We start from the raw sequence: 24227 nt of genomic DNA, 5'->3' as shown, positions 1-24227 counted from the left end.
ATGAATAGAACACTGAATTCCACAGCCCAGTTTATCACCATGTCCAGAAATGCTGAAATGCTATGAACTTAACCTTGTCCTTACTCAAGCATTATTCATTATGCTTCCTACCTGATATGTTCTCCCTTATTTCTTGAATCTTTTCTTTTCTAACTGCATCCTTGTGTCTCATCCTTCTCTTGGACCTATTCCTCATGACATCTTTTTCTTTCTCTTTGGACTGTCTGCTTGCCATACTTCATAACTCCCTCCCCACACTGATTACACTTATTCTTTTCCACAGTTTCTGCCGTTGCACATCTCATGTCACATGTACCACATATGCCAGTATCATGTCTACATTCAAGCGAGCTGTTAGACCAAATTTCTAACTGTCTTCTAACAGTGTGAACTTCTGAATCGAAGTCTGATCTTGTTGCACTCCTTTCTCCTTCACTCATCCTGAGCATTCTTTAAATCTACTTGCATTGACAATATACTGCAGTCCGTCCATCCACAACGCCCTTTATCGGAACTTTTCTAGTAAGAGAGAAACATGACCGCATTTGCCCTTTGATTATTTGTCATACATTCTAAGATGGGGATATTCTCCAAAAATCATGGCTACCATCAGCCAATCACCATTATGTGTGTTTTGATGCGGATGTGCTCACTGTATGCTTTCTTGTGTACAGACATCCTGGGGGTTGATCATTTATTTTAACTTTAGAGCCACAGCGTGTAACTAGGACCACAAAGAACCACATTGCTTAGTACAGTGCCACTGCAAAATCCCCACAATGGGAGCATTAAATTGCTCTTTTAATTCATGAGATATCCTTGATTAGTTGTTGTGTTGAAGAATAAACTTGTGACTCCCAGGTAAGTTTTTCCTATAACTCGACAAGTATACTGTGTTGTAATAATGTCTCAATAAATATATTTTCAAAGAACATGCAAAGTACTTTAAATACTATGTCTTTATATGTTCATTGTGGTTTGGTGAGCTGAATTTCCAAAATTATCCAACATCTTGACAGATAAAAAACATCATGTCAGGTTATGTACATCTTATGTTCATTCATGACAGACTTTTCATCATGAGAGACCTACACATATTATTTGGCTGCTGAGATCAAATAAGAACATAATAATGTCTCAGAAAACAATCACATATGATTTTTAAAATACAGGAATGTTTGAGAAAGTTCACCAAATTGTAATAGTCCTCAACGCTGATAACCTCATAGAGAACATTTTTGGACAGACAGCAATGTTGTCCCCTGTCGACTTAAATATAGGTTGGTTTTGTCATGTATATCATATGTGACATAGCAAGCACATATTCATAATATACCACATTTAAGGTTACAGGTGTAACAAACTCTTGGAAACAACTACCAAATAAACATTTTACAAAGTTTAACACCATGTAAAATCCAGTCATAGTTTTCCCTGTGTAACGCTGACAGTTTCCACCTTGGAACATTCAGTTACCTTTTATAAACAGTCACACACACCCTCGATCCGGAGTGAGAGTCAACTGTTCCAAATGTCTCACTGTGGAGGAAGGTTTGCAAGAGGTCACAGCAAGGTCGTTTGGTTAAAACAATCCTTTTCATGTCGTACGTCCATCACCAAACCACCATGGCTTTCACGTAATTTCACCTCTTGATCTTCCCTATCTCTTCACACAGCCTGGAGAGGTACTGGGTGAGCTTCACCATCATGATGATAAGGGCCCCTCCTGCAAGCATGCAAGAAGGCCAGAGCAGCGAGTGGAAGACAACAGTGTGGTCATACAGGCGGGTCAGGAGAACGGTCTCCTGCTGCTCGCTGGGGTCGTAGTAACAGGGGACCTGCTGGTTCACCTTCAGGCGCTCTGAGATGTTCATAATCATGACATGCATGGCCACACTGTCCTTCTGGCACCTGGGCACATAGAAACACTGCAAAGACAGGATTGAAGGACACTGAGGTTCTCCTGATGATAATCAGTCAGTTATACTTTTTGTGTTTGTGGCAGGTGATATGTTTCTTTTATTTCACAGTATTGAACACATCACTGTTCATGTATCATATTTCAGCTTCACCAGGAAAAATCCAAATTTTATCGACTAACATTTTCTGAATTGGGAGCAGAGCAGGTCTGTTATCAGGTCAACGTCTGACAGCCGTTATCAACATTTGAAACAGTTCAGTAATTCTCAGTATTTACCTACTGGCACTGTACTCACTTCAGAGCTGGTGTCCTGGGTCTCTTCATTGTGAGATAAACGGCTGATACGGCCCGTGTTATTGACGCTCACATAGACCTGCAGACAGGGATATTTGGAGACTCTCCAGCAGTCTGCCCCACAGTTGTAGGAACAGTTCATGTCTGCTGTGACCGTGGTGTTGAGGACAACACACACACTCTCCTGTGTCCACACACTGTGTTAACATTTAAATGAGGATCCAATTTAATGCAACAAAAAAAGAAAACATTTTGGGAATCTCATGGTATGAAATCAACTCAGCTTGGGGTATAGTTTCATAAAGTAGTAATTTCTTTTTTTACAATTTACAGGTTCAGAGAGCACTAAAGCAGTTTGTCAACAAGCACATCTGATGAATAAAACATGTTTCTGACAGAAATATCCGTTAACTCCTTTATAGGCTGTAAAAGAAAGAAGGCTATTCTAACAACAGGCCTTTACCTGTCTGCATAGGAGCGTAATATAGTGATTCCCAAGACAAAGTACATCATGACTGAAGAGAGGATCATTCCGAGACCCAGAAAAATGGCCCGATCTTCACCGGGCTTTAGAGCTGTCACTGTCTTCTTCTTGTCCAATAAATCTACCTCACGAAATTTCTGGTAGAATGACCTGCTGATGGAAAATGAGGAGGAGTCATTATATATATATATATTTTAAAGCTACAGTGCAAATATTATGAATGATAGGTATGAGCCACTTTGCATTTTGAGTGATTTTTTAAGCCTGAAATGGTATGAATCTGTTACCTTCTTTCATTTCCTCCATCCGATCCTGCTTTGTTTTTGGCCCCTGCCACAAAGAACATCTTTTGTGATGATCCACGTCCTCCTTTGTTTGCTGAAGTGGAGCGGAAAGATTGCTGAAAAGACCTGTGAATTATGTCAAGGTTTATGTTTCAGCTGTCCTGAAGTGCAAGAGTACATTTTTTGAACTTTCACGAGTTAGATTACAAATTTCAGACATCCCAAGTCACCAATTACAAAGCACATTTGTAAGATGGCAAATCATACTGTACCTTTGGTGCATATTTGCTGTCAAACTTTTGTAAATATGTCCAGCTTTGTAGAAAATAAATATTAAGTATATGCCTTGCTATCCCTGCAAACATCAGTTCCTGATCATTAGGGTGTTATGCAGTGCTGAGACAGGAAGTGCCTCTGATATAGTGGACCCCACCAGGTAAACATCTCATTTTGAACACAAAGAAACGCTACAAAGAGTAAACAAGATGACAGATAGCCACAGATGAAAGGTGTTAATGCTGATGAGATGCTCATGAAAAACCTACCTGCCGTATCCTGAACACTTCTGCTGTCAACACAAAGTCATTGGGTCCTCTCTTGGCACAACAACAACACCTTGCATGTGCCTCCTCTGGCTTTCTGCTGGTCCTATCGTTTGCGGAAAACACAGCATTCAATGCTACACATGCAGCCTTGGGTCCCATAAATAACATTAACCTCAGTTCAGATGCAAATGAATGGGAAAGTGAGGCATTATGAGTTATTTGTTTTTGGTCAGTCAAGGGTTAGCGTTAAGGTAAGGGTCGATGCAAACCCACTCTTGAGGTTGCCCGGGATTTATTCAATAACACAATTTAGAACAAACATTTACATGTTATTAGTTATGTGTCGTCATGGTAGCAGTGATGTCACTGCCTTGTGATCCAGCATGAGTCAAAATTGAACGAGAAATACCAATCAATCAAGTGGGAATCAACAATCATATCCTATTGTTTTTTTTACTCTCTTTGAGATGCAGAATAATCAGTACATACATTCTGTAGTAACCATCCAATCCTCTAACATGTAAGAACAATAAGCACGCTGTTTTCATTCTATGGGGGATAACAACGTTGCCAGAGTGTTAGGAGAAGAATAGTTACAAAACCAGCCAACAAGTTCCTCTTAGATGAGTAATTTCGTCATTGTATTACATTCCCAGCTGTTTAGGGGAAATGTTGCAGAGAGACAACTCCAGTGTGACAAAAGCAATCTGAAGGAAACCAAAAAGTGTTATCTAGGTTTATGCTTTCCTCAAAACACGCCACACAATTTTGCATGCATAGCCGCAACAAAGAGTCACACTTACATGACTTTTATGGTCTTTCTTACAACTTTTCTTCCATAAAAGCCTGCTGATCATTGGCTCTCGAGTGCCTCAAGTTCCACACATAACTATATTGATTTCAGCTTAACATGGAAACAACGTACTTTTAGAAAGGCCGCCTTACTCCTTGTACCAACTTTACAGTCAGGTTCAAGCTTTTGGTGTGGGCTGGGGTGTGAGAGCAGTACATTTGTTGGGAGCTATGCCTCATGCTTCATGTAGGCTGGACTTACAGTAATAGGTGACTTCCTACCTAATAACTTATAAGGAATGTACACAGACACTGTCACAGTGTTGAGTCTGACCTTGTAGAGCCTTCCAAGTTAGCTTCAAATGAAGGAAATAAGTTTAAAAATGTACAATAGATATTTTTCACATTGGCCTTAGCAAAGGCTTTTTTGCACTTTTCTCAAACAATAATATATCAAAATTGACAGTGATGTCAGAGGATCAAATTGGGGCATTAAAAAGCATGTTCATTCCAATGAAGTTCATAAGATCCCTAAAAAATCTGAAATTGTTTAAGTGAAATGGCTAAAACTTAAGTGAATCTGAAATAAAGTCACGGTCATAGGGTGAACAGTGGTTCTGAATGACAGTCACCAACTTGAAGGATTGATATTTGATATATTTGCGTTCTTCTTCATATCACTGCCTATTTATAAAGCTACCTGTCTGCAGTGTCACCGCATTAAGCACTGGAAGGAGACAGTCTTTGTGCGTCTGAAGAGGTGCTCCATCGCCTGACACTAGTGTGAAAATGCTTACCCCAGCAGACACGTATTGTTCAGATTTTCCAATTATCAGTTTAATGAACTATATATCCTGAGACACAGGCAGATAGGATCAGCCAACTTCACATATATTCTTTATTGGTGTGTCCTTGTTTCATATTTCTTCCAGCTGCATCTCTCTCATCTTGCAGGACTGAAAACGTGACTGAGTGATGCCAAAATGGCATGTGGTAGACCACATGACTGTAGAGCAGGTGTCATCGTACACATGGATGGATTACTAAACAGGCCTGAACAAAACACAAAATGACTACAAAGAGACACAAAATAATTACAAAGATCAACAGAAAACACAAATTCACGATAAACAACTACAATGTTATCACAATTATCACAAAACAACTACAAAGAGACAAAAAGAGACAAAACGGCCATGTCATTTGTAATTGTTATGCTCTTTCAGTCTGGGAGTCTTGCTACTCTATAGGAGGGGGTGTTTACATGTCTATGCCCATTGTCTCATAATATGGCCATGATCTTATATATTTGTAACTTCTTTTGGATTTTATTGAGGTCATAATATATGTACAAGTGAAACATACAGAGACTAGGTCTCAGGGCTCAACTCTGATCCTGCAAATTTTGCTTTAGTAGGTGTTTGCTCACCTTGCGTGCTAACTGCACTGTGGAATTCAAAGCCCAGCCTGCTATCAACATGCTCTTTGATGAAGAATGTCTCACGATGTACTTTTTGCTTTGTCCTTCCAGTGATTATTTCTCCCCTGTCAGGTGTCCTATAGTATTTGGTGCCTTTAAAAAGTAGCATGCTCCACTTCACAGCACCCGACAGAGGTATAGCAGAGCAGTAAACACTTACCTGCAACTGAACACTGTGAACAGTGAAAACTGCATGTCTCAAACATATTGAATGGAGTTCATATTTTAGTGCTCAGTGTCATCCATTCATAATTGAATTATGTGTATTTTGCAATTGCTTACTTGTTCCATAAACACAGAAACTTCACTTCAAAACAAGACCCTGTATACAGTGAAATGTCCAAAGCCATCTTATACTGGAGATGAATCTCACTGTAGCTCAGTCTGAGCCCTAATGAATCACTTTAACGTGTATGAGATTAAAACTCAGCTATGTACTGTGTGTTGACCCTCTATTGTGGGCTGGATCATTTTTGACCACATGGTATCGTAACATGCTATCTGTGTTCATAGTCAGTGTTTCTCTGTGGTGCCTATAAAAATCTCTTGTCTTTGCACATCCAAATTACAATAAGCCCCAGCTTTTGTGTGTGACTAGTGTGTACTAAATTGAAATAGCAGTGGTAAAATGTACAATCTGTGAGATCCTACCTCTTGTTGCTGTATTGTTATGATAATCCAGACTTGGGCTATAACTGTCAGCAGTGGCTGTCCAACATGGACTGGGCTCCCGGGGACAGCAGCTGGCTACCTCTTATTTAAACTCCTTACCCAAGTGAACAGAATGCCTGCCATACCTGTGTTAGTAATCTGAGTTTCCTGTACAATGCTGTCATGCTTAAAATGATTTGGTCCAGCACAATGAATCTCCACTGTACCTCCAAATATAACTGGCTCTGACTGGCTCGACTGTGGGCCTGTCACTATGCTGCTCATCCAGGAGCAGTTATTTCAAACACCTTTGCCTTACAAGTCATAACTGTACAGCATAGGCAACTTGCAAGCCACTGCTTCAAACACTGAAGTGAGGAAACATTGCTATTTCTTGACACAAGGTGTCTCTGCAGCATCAGAAACTGGAGAAAGATAAATCTTGGGGGTTTCCTCTTTGATTACCAGCAACAACTCACAAGGAGTGCCAGTCATTCATAATTTATTTTCTTGGAGTGATGCTTTTATTTTGGTAAAACGACAAGTGTAAATGTGTGGAATTAAAGGCCAGTTTAGTCAATGTGTTGGGAATAATTATCATCATTATATATTATTATAGTTATATCTTTATGTTTCTTAATTAGTATATGTACCTATGAAAATATAAAAGAGAGCAAACCCTTGTAAAGATATCAGTTTATTTGGCAGATATTCTATTTTCTCAGTGTTTGGTCAAAGAACCACCACCATTGTTTTTTTATTGTTGCCATTGAAATGTACTAGATTTGTAGGTGATCCAGAGAAAATGAACACTGTTGACTTGAAAGTTTCTATCTTACAAAATGCAAAAAATGAATGGCATTTATGTGCACAGCTATATGTTTTATATCAGATCTTTGTACATAAAAGATTCTGCTTTGCATGCTGAACCCCTGAGAAATGTGTTTATTATAAAAATCATTTTCAAATGTAACATTTGGCATTGCATTGTTTCCAGCAAATTTTATCTTTAGAGGCTATTTAGTTGTTATCTAAAGCTATGACTTCTTTATGGGAAATGATTTCCGTGGCAGTATATGTCTGACCAGCTAGAAGATTCTCTCTTCCCCAGTTGATGAGCCATCTTGACTGCAGTCTTTACTCATCTCCCTTTGGTGCATGTGATTATGAAAGTCTGCCCCTTAGAGCAGCAGCAGCAGAAGTGTGTACCGCTCACCACTTTACATTCACTGCCAGGAGAGTACAGTACAATACAAGACAATCTCCAGAATGCCAGAGCTCCTTCCTACCTCATAGCTCAGATGCTTTCCCCTTTAATTATACCCTGGTCATTTGCCTTGGAATAACTACAGCCCCTTTTACATTCAGTAAGACAGCAGGACAACATGTACACAAATATAGCAGGATGAGAAAAAAGACAGATGGAAAGGCATATTTATTTGAGGTTAGGCCTAAATAAAGCTAGAAAGAATTGCAGACTGTCTTCAAGTACCACATTTGGAGTTGAAACAAGATAGTTATATAGGGAGTGAAAGGCGATTCTGCTTCTTTGTTTCATGGGATCTAAAAATAGTTCTTGCTGAGCAGGCAGTGAAGCTGAGCTGCAGTCCCTTTTCTTGCTCCCTTTCTCTCTTTTTCTGTCGCTCACTCTCTCACTGACATGGTTCTTTGTGTTAATGATGCATTTGAAGGCTGCTATTAGGTCAGGTTGGTCTTGTCAAATATTTGAATTGCTATTATTTAACACAGCATATATTGGACACAATTTGAGTGGTGATGCCGTGGAGTGTCACATGTGCTTTTGTGCATCGCTCAGCTGAAAGAAATAACACAAGTGGTGTTCTTGTGCAGTGGGTCCCAGTCTGAAAGTTGTGACTCTTTACTGTACATATTTTTATGCCTTCACGCTGGTGATAGGCATTATATTAAAATAATAAAAATCTTTATTTATAGAGCATTTTTCAAAACCCATGTTACAAAGTGCTTCACAAGGGCAGTAAAATAAAATACTGCATAAAACCCTCAGCATTTAAAAAAAACTGATAAAAACTAGAAACAGATAAAAATCAAGGAATTAAAATACAGTTAAAATAAAATTAAACTAAAATATAATCAGAAAAGGCTCTCCAATAAAAGTATGTTTCAAGATGAGACTTAAAGGATTCACTGACTCAGCTGACCTGATTTCCACGTTCATTCTGTTCCAGAGCCTGGAGGCCCTGACTGCTCTGTCCCCTTTAGTTTTCAGCCAGGCCTCTAGAACACGCCAGGGAGAGAGGCCATGTAGAGCCATAAAAGTAATAGTAAAAGTAAAAGAGACACCATGTTTCTGAATGATGTACCCAAGGGGAAGTATATATGAAGAAAAGGTCCCAAAACTGACCCCTGAGGCACACCATACTTTATAAACCAAAATGAAGAGACATTGATTCACACAGACACAGAACTTCCTACCCAGTCCCTCGGTCTGTCAGGATGCTGTGATCAATTGTGTCAAATGCTGCGCTAAAATCCAGGAGTACAAGCACTGAGCACATGCTACTATCAGCAGCCATTAAAAGGTGACCTCACAAAACACATTGTTTGGTCATGACCATAGACTGTATAAAACAAGGCCATGACGAATTGATGACAAGATGGCGATGGCTGGAGCTGCCCACATTGAGCTTTGCATTTGCTCTTCAGAAACCTGTTAGTGATGTCGCAGAGACTTTGTCCATGTTTTAAACAGTCTATAGGAAAAACCACAGAAGCCACAGAAGGGGAGATTGTGACCATATTTCACAGTTGGTTGGAAACATATGTTACATCTATGACTCAAAGGTCAAAATAAGTTTTTAGCAATAATGTAAGAATGAATTGGGCGATTCCAGATCTCACACACGTTGACTGGGACGTTGACTGGGACACAATAAGTAAACAATAATGTTACGGACTTTCCTCCATCTCATCCATTCTGCCTTTCACTTCCTCATTCTTAATTTCAAGCGACACTGGAATCACGCAACTGCAAGTAATGTATTGCAGTGCGCCTAGCTCGTGGTCCTGTAAGTGAGTGAGTGTCACCTACAGCTCATTCCTAGGCTCTGCATCTAAAAAATTCCAGGAGAAAACATTTTGTATAGCTATACCCTATAAGATTCCATCTTTATTTAGTAATCAGATACATGTGTACCTGTTCAGCAAATACATCTATGATAATCCTACAATAATATATATTCACTAGAATCATACATGTGAATCATCAATATAGTGATATATAATGATAAAATATGCGTAAAACCTTTTATTCAATTCCTTCCAAGTATTCACTACATTATATTATGAGTTTGAACAGGCATGCATATAAACTGCAACTTTAGTGCTTGGTGGAGGCGAACTGTGGGGCGGTAATTCTAGTTCATCATACTTTGGATCTTGCCTTTATCTCAACACTTGGTAACGGACTTGCCCGATACAGGGTACGTAATCGATTTTCGCTGTTCTAGCTGTTTTGCGGTCCTTTGTGTCAACAGAGACCGTCTGGCGGGCCGCCATCTTGGTGAGGTCAGCTTGGTGAGGTAGCCTTAAATTTCATTTTTGTGGTCAGATTGAAGTAGAGAAGAAGAGTTTACTTTGGCGGAGGCGGTTTTTATTGGCCTCTGCTGGTGACCCGTAGGAGCTACACAGACATGCAAGATGTCAATTGATTCCTCTCTTCAATACAAAGAGAAAGAGCCCACTTACAGTGTTGGATGTTCTGTTCTCAAGCTGTCGCCTGTAAAGCATAGGAGTGCTTTTTCATCATATATATTGACTTTTTTTTAATCAATATTTCAATGTTTTGGAAGCTTTATGTTATTTGGAACATGGTTGTATGGAAAGAAATAATGTTCTGAAGATAACTTCCAATAAAAGTGAACATATAAACAGTAAATATGGCCAAAATAAGGACATTCGCCTGGTATATTTTTGAAAGATTGTGTAATAACTGTTGTAAATCAGTTTCTTTTTATCAAATTTACAGTTGTAAAAAAAAAAATACAGTTGTATTCCAGGTGTATTAGAAGATATTCAGGTGCATAATAATCTATCTTATGATGGTTTATTGCATTAAAATATAGCTTTTTTACCAGGCGAGGATGGAAATATCATATTTTTTCTGTATTTCATCTCCATGTAGTCTGCAATGGTAAAATAAATATGTTAATGTACAATGGATTTATAATCCTTAGCTTCTGACCTTTCAAAGGAGACAAGAATTATGCATCTAGGCCTAATGGTTGAGGAGATATTACTGATTTATTTTGAGTATGTTATTTTAGGCATTTTTCCTGGAAATAGGTGCCAGAATCCATGTCAAGAAATAAAATAAAAAACACCTGTAGCCGCAAATAAAGAAAACCCAAATCATCATTGTGTATTCTGTGTGCATGTAAACTTCTAACAGTGGGTCATAAGTGGGTATTACTTATTTTGTGGGGTTTGCAAGTAATAATAAAATATGTCCTTATCTTAGATGTAGCTACTAATCTCCTTTTCATTTTCTTCCTTCTTCTTGTCACACAAACATACACACACAAAATGAAAAGGCAATGCTGCTGTTGCCAAGACAGTTGATAAAGCTTGCCTCCACTTGTGTTGCAGTATCAAAGCAATTACACAATGCCAACAGGTCCAGCACATATTTATCAGTGTTGCCGCTGTGCTCACATCCCTAGCAACCTCGTGTCATTGTCCTGCAGATTAGTTCCCTGCCCCCACACAGATATCGTACCACTGTATTCCTTCTTGTCTCACATTTATGGAGGGAAACCATGCTAATCTCATTTTAGGGAGAACTACCGTACTCTGCTAGCAACAGAACATATTACTTAAAGATTTTTTTTTACAGATGTATGTTATGTATTCTCTCTCTATATAAATATGTACAGTATATACTGTATATAAATATGAGTAGGATGTACAGTCACAGAGAAGAGGTGACTCAATTCACAATATTTGCCCTTAGAGTGAATCCTATTTTGCGTAAAGCCTGGCACAGAGGAGGAATTTGCTTCACATTTCTTCACTGGCGGCCAAAACACCCTCACACAGTGGGAGTGATGGAGCACATATTTCTGTTTCTCCTGGCTTGAGGAGAAAGAAGCAAGAGGCAGAATGAGGGAAATCACCCATAAATTAACTAAAAGAGACAAACAGCACTGAAACTGAAACCAGTTTTGCAGAATTTTGTGCACAGTTTTGTGACTACCACTACTGGCAGAATCCTCCCGGCTTTGCTCTATGTAAAGAAAGTATCATGCATTGTAGTATCCATATGTATGGCACAAGGTATTAGCGGTCTCTCGTGGATGAGTTCCAAAGATGTTGACAAAGGGCCAGATGAGCACTGAGATAATTGAGTGGGAGGATCAAACAGCTCACAAGCTAAGAGGTAAAGGCAAAAGAAATCAGTGGACTGCAGCAGCATGCAATGTCTGCTAGAGCCAAATCCATCACAGTTAATCAGATAGGCTATGCAAATACATGCTAACCTTTTAGACTTTCACCTGATTGCATGCAAGTGCTGTTCCTCTGCCATATTATCAGTGCTGACTTGGCTAAAGATGATAGCATATGCCAAGCCATTTTTTTGCAATGATAATTGATTTGTCTCACAAAATTACACACGTTATTTTGGAGTTGTGCTTATTCTTTGGTTTTCTCATGTTTGTGAGGATACACAGAGTGTGGGAAATAAAGAAGGGTTGTTGAAAGTGCATCCGTGCTTTCAGCAGAGATGACAAAATATTTAGTAGAACAAGAACATGTAACAAAGGGTGTGCTGAATATGCTGCACACTTGCTGCTGTTGTACAACTAATTAAAGAGCCCTCATGTTAGCATTTCACGATATGTCATCATCTCACAATGGAAAAGGCTGGGGGAGTACAGCCACTTAAATCAGGACAGTCACTAATCAAAATCAAACTAGGTACATTGTGACACAAGATGCATTATACTGAATTGCCTTGGTTGGGATCCAATTTTTACTCAAGTGAATAATTGATATTTCATAAATCATCAGAATACAGCATGAACACTTTTAGGCTATCATCTTCGGTGGGAACATTGGGGAAATTAATATGATTATGGATTATGCATACAGCAAAAAAAAAAAAATCACTGTGTAAAACACAGATTGCAATGATGATGTAAGCTTGTTGTTGACTTTCCCAGTCTGAATGACTGAGCACAGGATGGGGGTGGGGTGCCATTAATCCATGGCTAGTGGTGACCCGACAAGCAAAAATAAGGCGTAGTGGGGGATGGGCGAGGACAGTGTTATGACTGGTGCTTGGCTGCGGGACAAACTTCCAGAGGCCTCGGCATTTTTTTTTCTTATTCCGTCTCATTGGTCGGTTTCAACGAGGAAACGTGGCTCCATTTTGCTGTGAACCTGTCAAACGGACCAGGAGCCAATATTTAATCAACGCTTGTGGACGGCTTTAACAAATCACGGCGTTTTTTCTGGTGCTTTTGGAAAATAGGTTAGTTGAGAATTATCGTTTGTATTGTTAACGTTAGTTACGCTGGGTAGATATTTGAAACAAGTCTATGATGAATATAGGTCTGTTAGCTAGCTTACATATTGCATAAGTTACCCACCCAACTTTGCCCTAATCGATCGAGGAGGCAGTGAATATATTGAACACCGCCGTCGTTAGGGGTTAATCGTTAAATTGAGCTTTACAGAGTGGCGCTTTGAAACAACAGTAGTTACAGTGAGCTCATTTTTGCATGTCAGGTCGCTCCACTGTGTCGAGTCTGTAGCCGTTGCTGCTTCTAACCGCCTGGCTTTATTTTAAATATTATAACCTAACGACATTTAATATATGTGCGAAAACGACCTGTCTTGCAGTCGATTAAAGAGATAACATGGTCTGATTTGAACACAACAACTGTGGAAGATTTCGTCAATTGAAAGGTTTTTAACCAAGTAGGTACGAGATTATAGCAACACTGTCATTAGCATAGCATGCTAGCGTTAGCGAGTTGACGGTAACGCGTCAGAAATGCTGTTTCCAAGAAGCTAACTCAACGTTGTTGTAGTGAGTTGTTACATAAAGTAATTCAAAACAACGCGAACCCATGTAGTGTTAACTGCGTTGGTTTGGTAGGTAGTTGTTGTTGGTGACTTGCATCAAATAAATGAAATCTTGGACCGCCTTGCCTGCCTGGCATGTGTGAGGACGGGTCTGGCCGCCGCCAACGCAAAACTAATGGTACTCGCGTGTTAGCCACTGAGCTAACGCTACCTAGCGCATGGCAAATTGGGTACCGCGTCTAAACGTGTCGTAAATAAGGGCTACTGAAATTAGTTTGGGAGGTAAATAAGAAAACGCGCATAGTGGGTTAGCTTACTTGACAACTATGTTGAAGTCTACAGCCGATTAAGCATGTTCCCATTTCCACCCTATAAGTCCACTTAGTGAGTATGTGTACTCAGTATGTGGGCAATTGTCATCCCACCATTACATACTGCATTATAGTAACCTTAGTGATTTAAATTAATGTAGTCAATACATACAGAGTTGCACTACAGTAATAAAAAGGGGGGGGGGGTAACGTTATTCGATTCAGACATGCCTTACATGGGAAAACGTGTGTTTTAAGTCATTCATCGGCACAAACTGTTTAGTGACTAACCTGCCTCAAACAGCGTGTTGATTTACATACACACTGTAGTTTGTGTCGCCACCGTGTGTGGGGGATGGGCAACGTAGTTCAGCAAGTAGCGTGCCATGCTATCTGGCTAATTTAGCTAACGTTACCGACACATTAACATGGTGACATACCTTGCAGGTATTAACTAGCACGAAATCATTCTGACCTGAGGAGGGCAGCTGAACCGGGCCCAACTATCACATACACGGGTTTTCTTCTGTAATGTCGACAAAACATAATCTGACTTGCGCAGTTAAATGTTGCTGCATACAAAACAGACTAAAACACCTCAATCCATGGCCCCAGTTGGGGATGCTGTGCCAGAAATGAGATGTTTGTTAATATTGTAGGTGGCAAGCATCTAAAATGTATATTTACTGTAATTAATTTCCTCTATACAACAAACAAAAATACTTGCCTTTGAAATACTATCCTTCAGGGATAGTTACACCATGCATAGCACAAATATCCACTGGCTGTTTTGGCTTTTTACATTGTTGACCCAGTTTCTTTCATTGTTTGGTGACACGCCCCTTTATTCATAACACTTTCCACTTGCTGCCTTTTCACCCACTCACTGACACTCTGCTGCCTGAATGTCCAATCTAATTAAGGTAATTTGTCACAGCACTGATAAAGAAACACATTCTCCTGTGAGCATTTGGCATGACCTATACCACTCTTGTGCTGCTTAACCAAGATGTAAACGCATAATAACATGTGCAGGAAGTGTCACTTAGGGATTACTTAGAAAGTCGGGGCAGATTACTAAACAACAGTAAATGGTGGGAGGTGGTCTGAAATGTTAAAAGCACACCAAGGAGACTATTAATTGGAATTAATCACTTGTACTCAACATTTTCGGAGAATTTTGAGTGCAAGCGATTCAGAGAAATTAATAAAGATGTAGATGTGATTAATTATAATTGAGGAATCGAAGAGGTGCATTCAGGTTTTTTTTTTTTTTTTTCCTTGCAGGAGCCGAGAAGTGTTGCCGAGGACAACGGAGCTATGCTGCGCATCTGAAGATCTTGTTCATATGGGTAGTGTATCTCACTGTTTATTGTCACACCTTTATTGTTTTTGTCCACGTGTTTAGATTTTGTTTTGCCTCTTTCTAAAGCTGCACACTTACATTGCTGTCTGGAAGATCCCATTGCTATGGCAATATGTCAGGAGTCATACAGAGAATAAGGTGGCTGTAATTTAGCTTTGTATCCAAACCAATGGGAGGACGGTGTACAGAAATGACACAGTCAAGACCAACAGTTAGTATTAGGCTTTTTTAACAAATTACGCATTCTCAAATATATAACTTATATATGTATAATGTTTAAAATAACCCAGTTGTTTACACAACTTTTTTTGCAGTAATCAAGAACTTTAATCGGTAACTACTAGAACTGCTGGCTTGCTTGTAAACGCAGTGAATATCCTGCACGCCTTGTTGTTTCAACAGTAAGCTGAGGTTACGTGCAGGAGAAGTGATTGTTGTGACTTCAGTTAATAGAAAGTGAGCTCTTTGTAAGAATAATCCTATTAGAGAAGGAATTAATATGACCCAACACCTATTGATGAAGGCTGCACAACACTGTTGGCATATTATTTCATTGTTGTTTTGGGGTAATGTTGGCCCGAGTAATTTTATTAGTGTGGTGGTTCTACTGCTGTATGGATGAACAATACTCAAGGTTTGGTGGAGCGTTTCACTGGTTGAGTACACTTTGGTTTTTGGTTGAAATTTGTATCATATAGGATGCTATTCAAAATATAGTTGTGCAACTGTGGAACAACATTTCTGAAACTGTGGCTTTGAGCACCTATAATTTGTGTAATTGTAGCTCCATAGTGTAGGTGTCTCTTGAGTGGACATTTGTTTGTTGTTTTTTAGTTTTAACTATGTAGGAATATTTGGTGGGTGGTCATTGTAACTCATAGAGGTGTGAATCACTTACAATTGCGATTCACTTTTCAATGATTCTCGGTGTATCGCATTCTCAGTTTTGTATATTACTGGACATGGCTACTTTCTCATCAATTAATACAACCAGTCAGATAAATCTGAACTCCCTTTTTATTTATAAAGTGCTTTAAGAAATCAGGTCTCACAGTCTCTAATATAAAAAGCTGCATCTTTTCAATACCAGTGTCTGTGTGACCCAACTCAGTACATAAATCTCTCTTAGAGTTGGATGGCAAAGTTGACAGCGCCTCCTCAATTCTCAACTTAGTAGCTGCGCTCGCTGTATTCTTCATGGTTGCTAACGTGGTTTCTTTTAAATTCATTGTATTACCAAAATATAACATTTTTGTCAGGTAGGTTTTACACACAGTGTGCGTCTTGTCCAGTTTGTGATTCCAAGTAAGTTCACAAAATCTGAAATGTGCGCAGATGTCCACATTTAAAATAATGGGTGCATTTTTTTTATCATGCGCTGCTGATCTCTGCCATATCTCACAAGATATAAAATTAACAGTAGCCCAACATTTGCCAACCTTTCAATGCTATTGAGCGACGTAACTTGCAACATAACTTTACATATTTAGGACAATCAACGTAAGTAGGCTATAAGTTTGTGTAGGCTGCTAACTCACGATTATTTTTTGTCACTGAATTGATGCAGAATCTTCCACGTCTGCATTGCGATGCCTCTCTACACCTTTAGTGAGTCAAAGTCTGTCAATATGATTTTTGAAGGTCTAACGCCTGCTTTAAGGGGGTGGCAGAAAGGGAGACTAAAAATCTTGGGACGGAGCAAGGCAAAGTATGACATAGAAACCAACCAAGACTATGTCTTATAATTTAAAAGACTTAACTAGTGAGGGCAAATGATTTTTAAGTTTTTAATCTCAATATTCATGCATGTTAAATCACATATTTAAATGCACTTGATACCCCGTTTAACATCATTCATGTATTCATAATTATAAAGAACCAACAGCTTGATTTTAATGCTCATCAATCCCAAGAGAATTTTGCTGACTACTTATAACTGATGGTCGATTAATCTGTCAATTATTTTCCCCATTAATTGATTAGTTGTTTGTTCTATAAAATGTCAGAAAAGGGGGGGAAATGAAAATCAGTGTTTCCCAAAACCCAATATTATGCCTGTAAATGTCTTGTTTTGTCCAAAGATATCTAGTTTACTGTCATAGAGGAGTAAAGAAAGAAGAAAACATTCACATTTAAGAAGCTGGAATCAGAGAGACTTTTTTTCTTAAAAAGTAGGCAATGTTTTATAAAGTTGGCGAAAAGAAACACAAGTCGTCTTTTGGACTTTTCCACCCGCGATTCAGTTTTCAGTTGGAGGTGCGGCGCATATGGAGGAGGCTTGTTAATGATGAAGCCTATTGCAACGATTGAAACCAGCGTGGTATCAAATGACAACTGTACAGGTGTGTTCACTGTCACTTTACCTGGTCCGTGCTTATAAAATATCCACCACATCCGCGTTTTGTAACATAATGAATAACAACTCTCTCTATGTTTCCCTGCAAAATGCTAAAATTGGTCGCCAGATATACTTGGGTGGCCATTACTATACCTGGGTTGCCTGCCCAAGCAAAGTATGTCTGGGAAACACTGCTATTAATTTAATAGTTGACAATTCATCGATTAATCGTTGCAGCTCATGTCTGGACTTTTGGTTATGTGAGACTAATGTCACTAGGGCTGATTGATTTGGGGATATTTTTTAAAAAGGTTTAGCTAAAGTTCAATTTTCACTGCCAATCTATTTATATATACACACACAGTTAAAACAGAAAAAAAGGAAACAATTTAACTATGTAGCCTACTTAACTATAGTAGAAGAATCAGAATCAGCTTTATTGCCAGGTATGTGTACACATACGAGGAATTTGACTCAGGATTGTACATTACTCATGATGTGCTTACTCGTATAAAAATACCATAACACAACAATAAAATAATAATAAAATAAAATCAGACACAAACAGTATAGACAGCACTAATATACACACTATGAACAAAATAATATAGACATATTGACAAATAGTGCAGTGATCACAGTGCAAAGGATGCAGGAGTAAACTATTATTCTCATTATGTACATGTTGAAGGTCGATATGATATACAGGTACACATACATGTACACAGTGTGATGGAGCATAATGCAAAAGATGCTGGAAAAAATAAATAAGACCTATGACCTGAGGTAGGTGTATTGGTATACAGTATATACAATATGACATAGTATGAAGAACGTAGGGCAAGCTAAACGCTCCGCTGCTGAAACACTTCAGTGTGAGTTGATGTTGGACAAACACGCGGCATACCCACCGCCTGTGTCTGTTCTACTGACGCCATTATCCCACATTTTCCTCTAGTTTCGTTTGTTGATTTAAAATGTACACACGCTGTGCACACTCTGATTTTTGAGTAGGACCGTAACAAGAGGTGCATGGCGCTTGTGATTGGCGAGCGATTCTCTTACACAAGGATGACAACAGAATGAATTTTTTTATCTGCATGACTGTAAAATGGATCATATGTGCTTTATAATTAACCTACATTTTAATCACCATCTTCACAATTAGCTAATCGTGTTCTTTCAAATCACAATTTTGATTTGAAAACGATTAATTGTTTAGCCCTAAATGTCATTGAGTAAAATCTAAGTATCTTTACAACTGTCCATTCTAGCTGCTTGAGCCAATCTTAGTTTGACAGACAGCTACTTCACCGCTCTGGATCTTTAGGAATTATGATTCAGTGGGTAAAGCACATTTTGTTGGAAGCATGCTGTGTTGTATGATGAAAGATTATTATTTATTGCTGAAGTCTTCTGTGAAATGTTCTGATTTTAACAAGCCTTTTACTGAGTACTGGTGCTTTAGTGTGGGAAACACTAGCTATCAGGACTTTGTGACCATCTTGTTAGGGATAGCTGAAGGGCTTCAACTAGATTCCAGACCTCTTGGTCTTCGATCTCAGCCTCTGGGATGCGGCATGAGACGTGTTGACTTTTTCAGCGGCCTGGTATGACAGAAACAGTACAGGTTCTGTCCCTCGTCCAGAACCCTTGTTTATTTCCACAATCCCATTTAAACAGTGCGGGATCTGCATGAATAAATATGGAGCCCCGACGCAAGCACTGTAGGATCTGTTATTACTGAGGTTTAAACTCCATCTATTCCAGACGTTCTAGGCCAACATGCCCAGTCTGCCTCATGAAGACGGCTGGTAATTATTTCCAGTTGTAGGTTAATGAATGGAAACCGGTGCCTGCCTTGAGCCAGGAGGCTTTTGCAGCCAACAGATGTGGAGAGGAACAAAACATCTTTATTTATCTAATGGCAGATAACAGCTTGTGTTTGCCTACTTCTCTGTTTTGAAGTCGCAAGATCTAGGTCAAGCAGGGTGATGCATTTTTTAACCTCTTCCTCTTCTCTGTTTTCACTGTGTGTGCCAGTTTGGTTGTGAGCTAGGTAGTTAGCTCATAGTGTAATACCATCTCCAGCGTGTGTGTGTGAGACAGAGACGGCACTCTTTTACACCTGGCTCAGTGGCCCTGCAAGTCTTACTTTTTACTATCAGTTTATGTTTCTGTGTGATGTTAATGCAGTTGAGTGGTGAAGATAATTTGAAGATACTACTGAAATCTCCTTTCAGCTCAGTTCTATGTTGTGTAATACCATCAATTCTCTATTCTTTTACAGACTCCTATCCTGTGCTGACCCAATGGTTTAATCACCAGGACTAAAAATGAGCATAAGCAGTGATGAGGTCAATTTCCTGGTTTACAGATACCTGCAAGAGTCAGGTAAGTCTTACAGTGTGTTCACATACAACGCAAATTTAATCCTCGAAGCGCTTTCCTTGCACAGGTTTTATCGCTGGACAACTGCCAAGTGTTCACACACAACGCGATAACGCGAAAAAACACAACCCGCAATTACTACAGCTATATGAACCCAAAGTAAACATTTTGCTGTGATTTAATTGCAATAAACAGATCAAACTGATGCTGAAATAACTACAATATGATGCCGATTCGTTAGACATATGAAGTCATGCTTTGTCAGGTCTGTCAGCAAGTCAGCAGGATAACAACTTTTTAAACGTTTGTTTTCTGAATGGAGTTCGGATCCATCAAGGCTATGCTATGCTAACTTGTTCACAGTAAAGTACAACGATAGCTAGTAAAAAGTTACACATATTACATGACACATGTTCTGAACTTACCAGTTAGTTAAATTTCCTCTCTTTCCTTTCTCCAGCGAAGGTCCAGTTTTGTCTGGTTATTAGTGGTAGTAGTAGAAGTAATAGTCCAAAAGAGCTCTGGGTGCCAACCAACGCTAACAACAAAAGTGGAACCGGAAATGCATGGAAGCTAGCTTCTGAGAAGCGTGAGTGAATATAAATGAATGTTGTAATCCCAAAAACTAAAGTAAAAAACTAATTTAATAAAAGCAGTTAACTCTGAGCTCTTCCTGCGGGTAAACGGCATAGTTGTCAGACCATAATGCAGTCCGACTACGGGTGTTTATTTGTCCAAAAGCTGCAGCGTTGCTCCTGTCTCTTCTACACTTCCCTGTGGTTTAACAGGTCTCCGTCGGCTAGCGGCATGTCACTCCCCAGCTCTGCCTGGTCCACTCCAAACAGCGCTCTGAAGCCGTCGGTGACGTCCGGACAATCTCACCGCTCACTAGGCTTTCGCAACATAGCATCATGCAGATTTCTCGCTCAAGTTGAACATTTTTAACTCGAGTGAACCAGCGAATGTCACAACAAACGCATCTTCCAGGCAGTGAATTTGCATCTTTGCATTGCCTTTGTATGTAATCAAGCTGTGCAAAACGCTGGATTTGCTTTAAGTTTGAGCACACCATTACAAAAACATTTTATTTTGTGTTTGTTTTTGTTTTTTTGGCAAATACTTATTTGCGTGCAGTTGTATTTGCTGTGAATATCACTGATTATCCTACTTTAAAAAAAAAAAGATTTTAAATGTTGCATTGCCTCTCTGCGGACTTTGACTTTTGGCTACTTTCCAAATGGTCCATGCCTCCTCCAGGCTTCTCCCACTCAGCATTCACCTTTGGCATAGAGAGCCACATCAGCCAGTCCAACATCAATGGAGCCCTGGTTCCCCCTGCTGCCCTCATCTCCATCATCCAGAAGGGCCTGCAGTATGTGGAGGCTGAAGTCAGCATCAATGAGGTCAGGCTCCATCTTTAAACTGTCAACTACTAATTAGTGTAACCGCACAATACATTGGCAAGAAGAGGTCAAGTTTGTCTATTGGTTCATGCATTGCAGTGAATTTGTTGGGTAATCTGAAGGATAAAGTGAATATATGTTGCCTGCGTAGGACGGGACCTTATTTGACGGACGGCCCATCGAGTCGCTGTCTTTGATCGATGCTGTGATGCCAGATGTTGTCCAGACCAGGCAGCAGGCCTACAGGGACAAGCTGGCCCAACAGCAGCAGGCGGCGGCAGGCAGTGGCAGCAGCACAGGGTCCCAGGGAAGCACCAAGAACGGAGAGGGCGCTGCCAACGGGGAGGAAAACGGATCCCACACCTTAGCCAGTAAGCTAGCTCATGGTTGTAAACAATCTGTGAATCTTCCCATTAACATGTGTTTTCTAGCGCTCGGGTGAAAAACAAATGGTCGTACAAATTCTAGAAACGTTTTATGTTATTTAGTTAAATGTCTTGACGTAATAGTGTCCTGTTTATAAGATGCTGTGTAAGCTGTTTGGGATTTGACATGTCACTGCAGTGTTTCCCACAGAATGACTACATTATCCTATTTATACTAGGTTATTTCTTACTTCCCCATTTTAATACTGCTTGATTCCCCTCTTTGTTTTAGTCTTTCCTCACAAACTACTTAAATCTGCTCACCTTGCTTTTCCCTTCAGGCACACACACACACACACACACACACCCCTACACCTCTGTCTCCTGCATCACACACGGCATAGTGATTGTAGTGAGCAGGGTTTTGAGAACGGTAGACAAATACATCTCTGATGATGAAGTGTAAGAACAGTATAAGTTTAAGGGCATGAAGGTAATTAATTAAGATTGTTTTTTTATTATAAAGTTCAGAATAAAAGTTGTAAATCCAATGTTATCTCTTTAAAGTGATACTAAAGATGAATTTGCATACTAAAAACATACCAGATGAGCCAAAAAGTTAATTTTGGACCCTGGATGTAGTGCAGTGTTATTGCATGGAGTTAAAACTGACCGTCTTTGTTTATTCGTGTGTATGTGTGCGCTCTGTTTGCTTTTCTCATGACAGCTGCAGTACAACTTCGGGATTTTGTTTTGTGTAAAATGTTTGTGGCTTGCTTGGCATTACAAGAAGCTACTCTGGTGTTTTCTTTACACGCACAAGGGTTTCCTCATTTTGTCCTGCCTGTATAGCACAGTCTCCACTCACCTTCACCTAGCATACTATTGGTGGTTTGTTTTAACGTCAAAGGAAATATGTGGTGTGGTTGTTTTTGCTCAGAACTTCCCAACATGTTATAACACACCATCCATCTGAATCAAATTAGTGAGTGCTACTGAGGGGTAGATTCAGGTTCTCAAGGGCTGAAGATCAGTCCAACCGTAGCTCTCAATGTGCTGTGTTTTACATGGGCTCAATAACTTTGTGCAACAGCACAGCCTGCTCTTAAATTCCACCGCTGTCAGCTGTTCAGGATGGTGTTCACGCCATTTACTTTTTTGTCAAGAAACAGTGGTGTCGCCATTCTGTGTGATTTAAATGTGCAAGGGCTCTAGACTAACTTCTTGCATTGCACTGGTGCACCTACATTTTTCATTGTGCATGTTGGTAGCATCGCATTTCCTTCATGCTTCCAGGAAATGCTCCATGCTTTGAAACCAGTTTTACTAGTGGCCAACAATCGGCTACACAACCGTGGGAACTTTCTTTTGACACCCTCCACATGACTCGTTTCATTGATCAATATTTGATCAATTTGGTCAATAACATTTGGAAAGTATAGAAGAGGCGCGCAATTATTATTTTACCTCCATTGAAGTTAGCGGCGAGCTAAACTGGAAGTTAGCCAGCTCATTGGCAGAAGTCAACATAGCAGAACATAGAAACCATTCTACTTGTAGAGACTTTTGATTGGCTCTCACCTTCTTCCTCAGCCTGTGTGAGGACAGACACTGGTTATTCATTTCAAAAGTAATAGGCTATTTTACTAGAAGCGGTGATTCATCACATCTTGTTTATATATAATTACCCTCGAAAATTCCGTTGCAAACAGTTGCATTCCCCTTACCTTTAGAACATTAGGGCAGTAGTTAAAGAATACTGTAAACTTTTAGTTAAAGGGTTTGTTTTCTCCCTCCTTCCTGTAGATCACCACTCAGAGATGATGGAGGTGGACAGGGACGTGGAGATCCCTCAGAGTAAAGCCATGGTCCTGAGGGGCCACGAATCCGAAGTGTTTATCTGTGCCTGGAACCCAGTGAACGACCTCCTCGCCTCCGGGTCAGTATCTCCACATCACCCCTCTTGTACTGGTCTTGCAGCGTCTAGAATAGTATGGAAAAGTGTCGTTCTTACTGGGACAGTTGAGTAATGCATTTTTTTGAAAATGCACAGCAGTCCCTCTGGTCTTGTTTTGTGGCCAAGAGTAGGTTTACTTGCTTAACCTAAATGGACCTCCAATGAGCTAATTTAATTTATCTTTTATTGGTAATTCTCAATATTCAAACAACAAATATAGTTAAAAAAAGATGAACTTGGGTATATGAGCAGAGTATGCTTGTAATCAGTAAACAAATCTTTGTTGATTAAAGTCATTGTTTTTTCAGTGTCATTATAACTCCGGACGAGTGCAAAGTGTTTATTAAAGAGCAAAGCATTTTTCACATTATTACTGTGAGGCTGGAGATTCCAGTAACAATGAATGACTGAAGGCTTTACTGAAGTAAAACACATTGACTAAGTAGTTATTAGTCAACCAAGATCCTACTGATGGACCAGTCGACTAGGGGGGGGGGGGGGTCTGTTGTTGAGCATGGCCTTGTATTCTTGGGTTAATTAATGGCGGACATGAAGTGCCGCATGTCAAACCAAGAAG

At 39.6% G+C, this 24227-nt stretch overlaps 2 protein-coding genes across 8 annotated transcripts in view; one reads left to right on the top strand and one right to left on the bottom strand.

Annotated features, from left to right (window-relative positions):
* Positions 1-944: 944 nt before the first annotated feature.
* Positions 945-3810, bottom strand: LOC123972261 (calcium-activated potassium channel subunit beta-2-like). Of its 4 annotated transcripts, none has more exons than XM_046051618.1 (6): positions 3529-3810; positions 2987-3109; positions 2679-2852; positions 2217-2412; positions 1648-1928; positions 945-1539 (listed from the first exon to the last, which is right to left on the bottom strand). In XM_046051618.1, exons 2-6 carry the CDS (start codon positions 3043-3045, stop codon positions 1473-1475), a joined length of 777 nt encoding a protein of 258 aa, XP_045907574.1. In that variant the 5' UTR covers positions 3046-3109; positions 3529-3810; the 3' UTR covers positions 945-1472. The 4 variants fall into 4 exon arrangements, with proteins under 4 accessions (XP_045907574.1, XP_045907576.1, XP_045907577.1 ...); XM_046051620.1 differs by having other exon boundaries at positions 2679-2849; XM_046051621.1 differs by having other exon boundaries at positions 945-1928.
* Positions 3811-12771: 8961 nt separating this feature from the next.
* The window catches only part of LOC123971968 (F-box-like/WD repeat-containing protein TBL1XR1), a 27508-nt gene continuing 16052 nt past the window's right edge, over positions 12772-24227 (top strand). Inside the window, exons 1-6 of one of the 4 annotated variants that reach the window (XM_046051108.1) lie at positions 12772-12962; positions 15118-15182; positions 19825-19928; positions 21183-21328; positions 21480-21699; positions 23500-23632. In XM_046051108.1, coding sequence (XP_045907064.1) covers positions 19871-19928; positions 21183-21328; positions 21480-21699; positions 23500-23632 — 557 coding nt within the window. In that variant the 5' untranslated portion in view covers positions 12772-12962; positions 15118-15182; positions 19825-19870. Of the gene's footprint in view, positions 12963-13223; positions 13416-15117; positions 15183-19824; positions 19929-21182; positions 21329-21479; positions 21700-23499; positions 23633-24227 lie in introns of those variants that run through there. The other 3 variants (XM_046051104.1, XM_046051105.1, XM_046051106.1) reach the window with 3 other exon arrangements.

The sequence above is a fragment of the Micropterus dolomieu genome, linkage group LG06, assembly GCF_021292245.1.
Source record: "Micropterus dolomieu isolate WLL.071019.BEF.003 ecotype Adirondacks linkage group LG06, ASM2129224v1, whole genome shotgun sequence".
NCBI classification, from domain to species: Eukaryota; Metazoa; Chordata; class Actinopteri; order Centrarchiformes; family Centrarchidae; genus Micropterus; species Micropterus dolomieu.
This window is presented reverse-complemented; position numbering and strand designations above follow the sequence as displayed.

Coding starts and splice junctions, on each gene's coding strand:
- LOC123972261 (XM_046051618.1), bottom strand. CDS start 3,045: ATGTTCTTTGTGGCAGGGGCCAAAAACAAAGCAGGATCGGATGGAGGA. Junction 2,413..2,678: donor TTACGCTCCTATGCAGACAG/GTAAAGGCCTGT, acceptor ATGTTAACACAG/TGTGTGGACACAGGAGAGTG. Junction 1,929..2,216: donor CCCAGGACACCAGCTCTGAA/GTGAGTACAGTG, acceptor CTGTCTTTGCAG/TGTTTCTATGTGCCCAGGTG.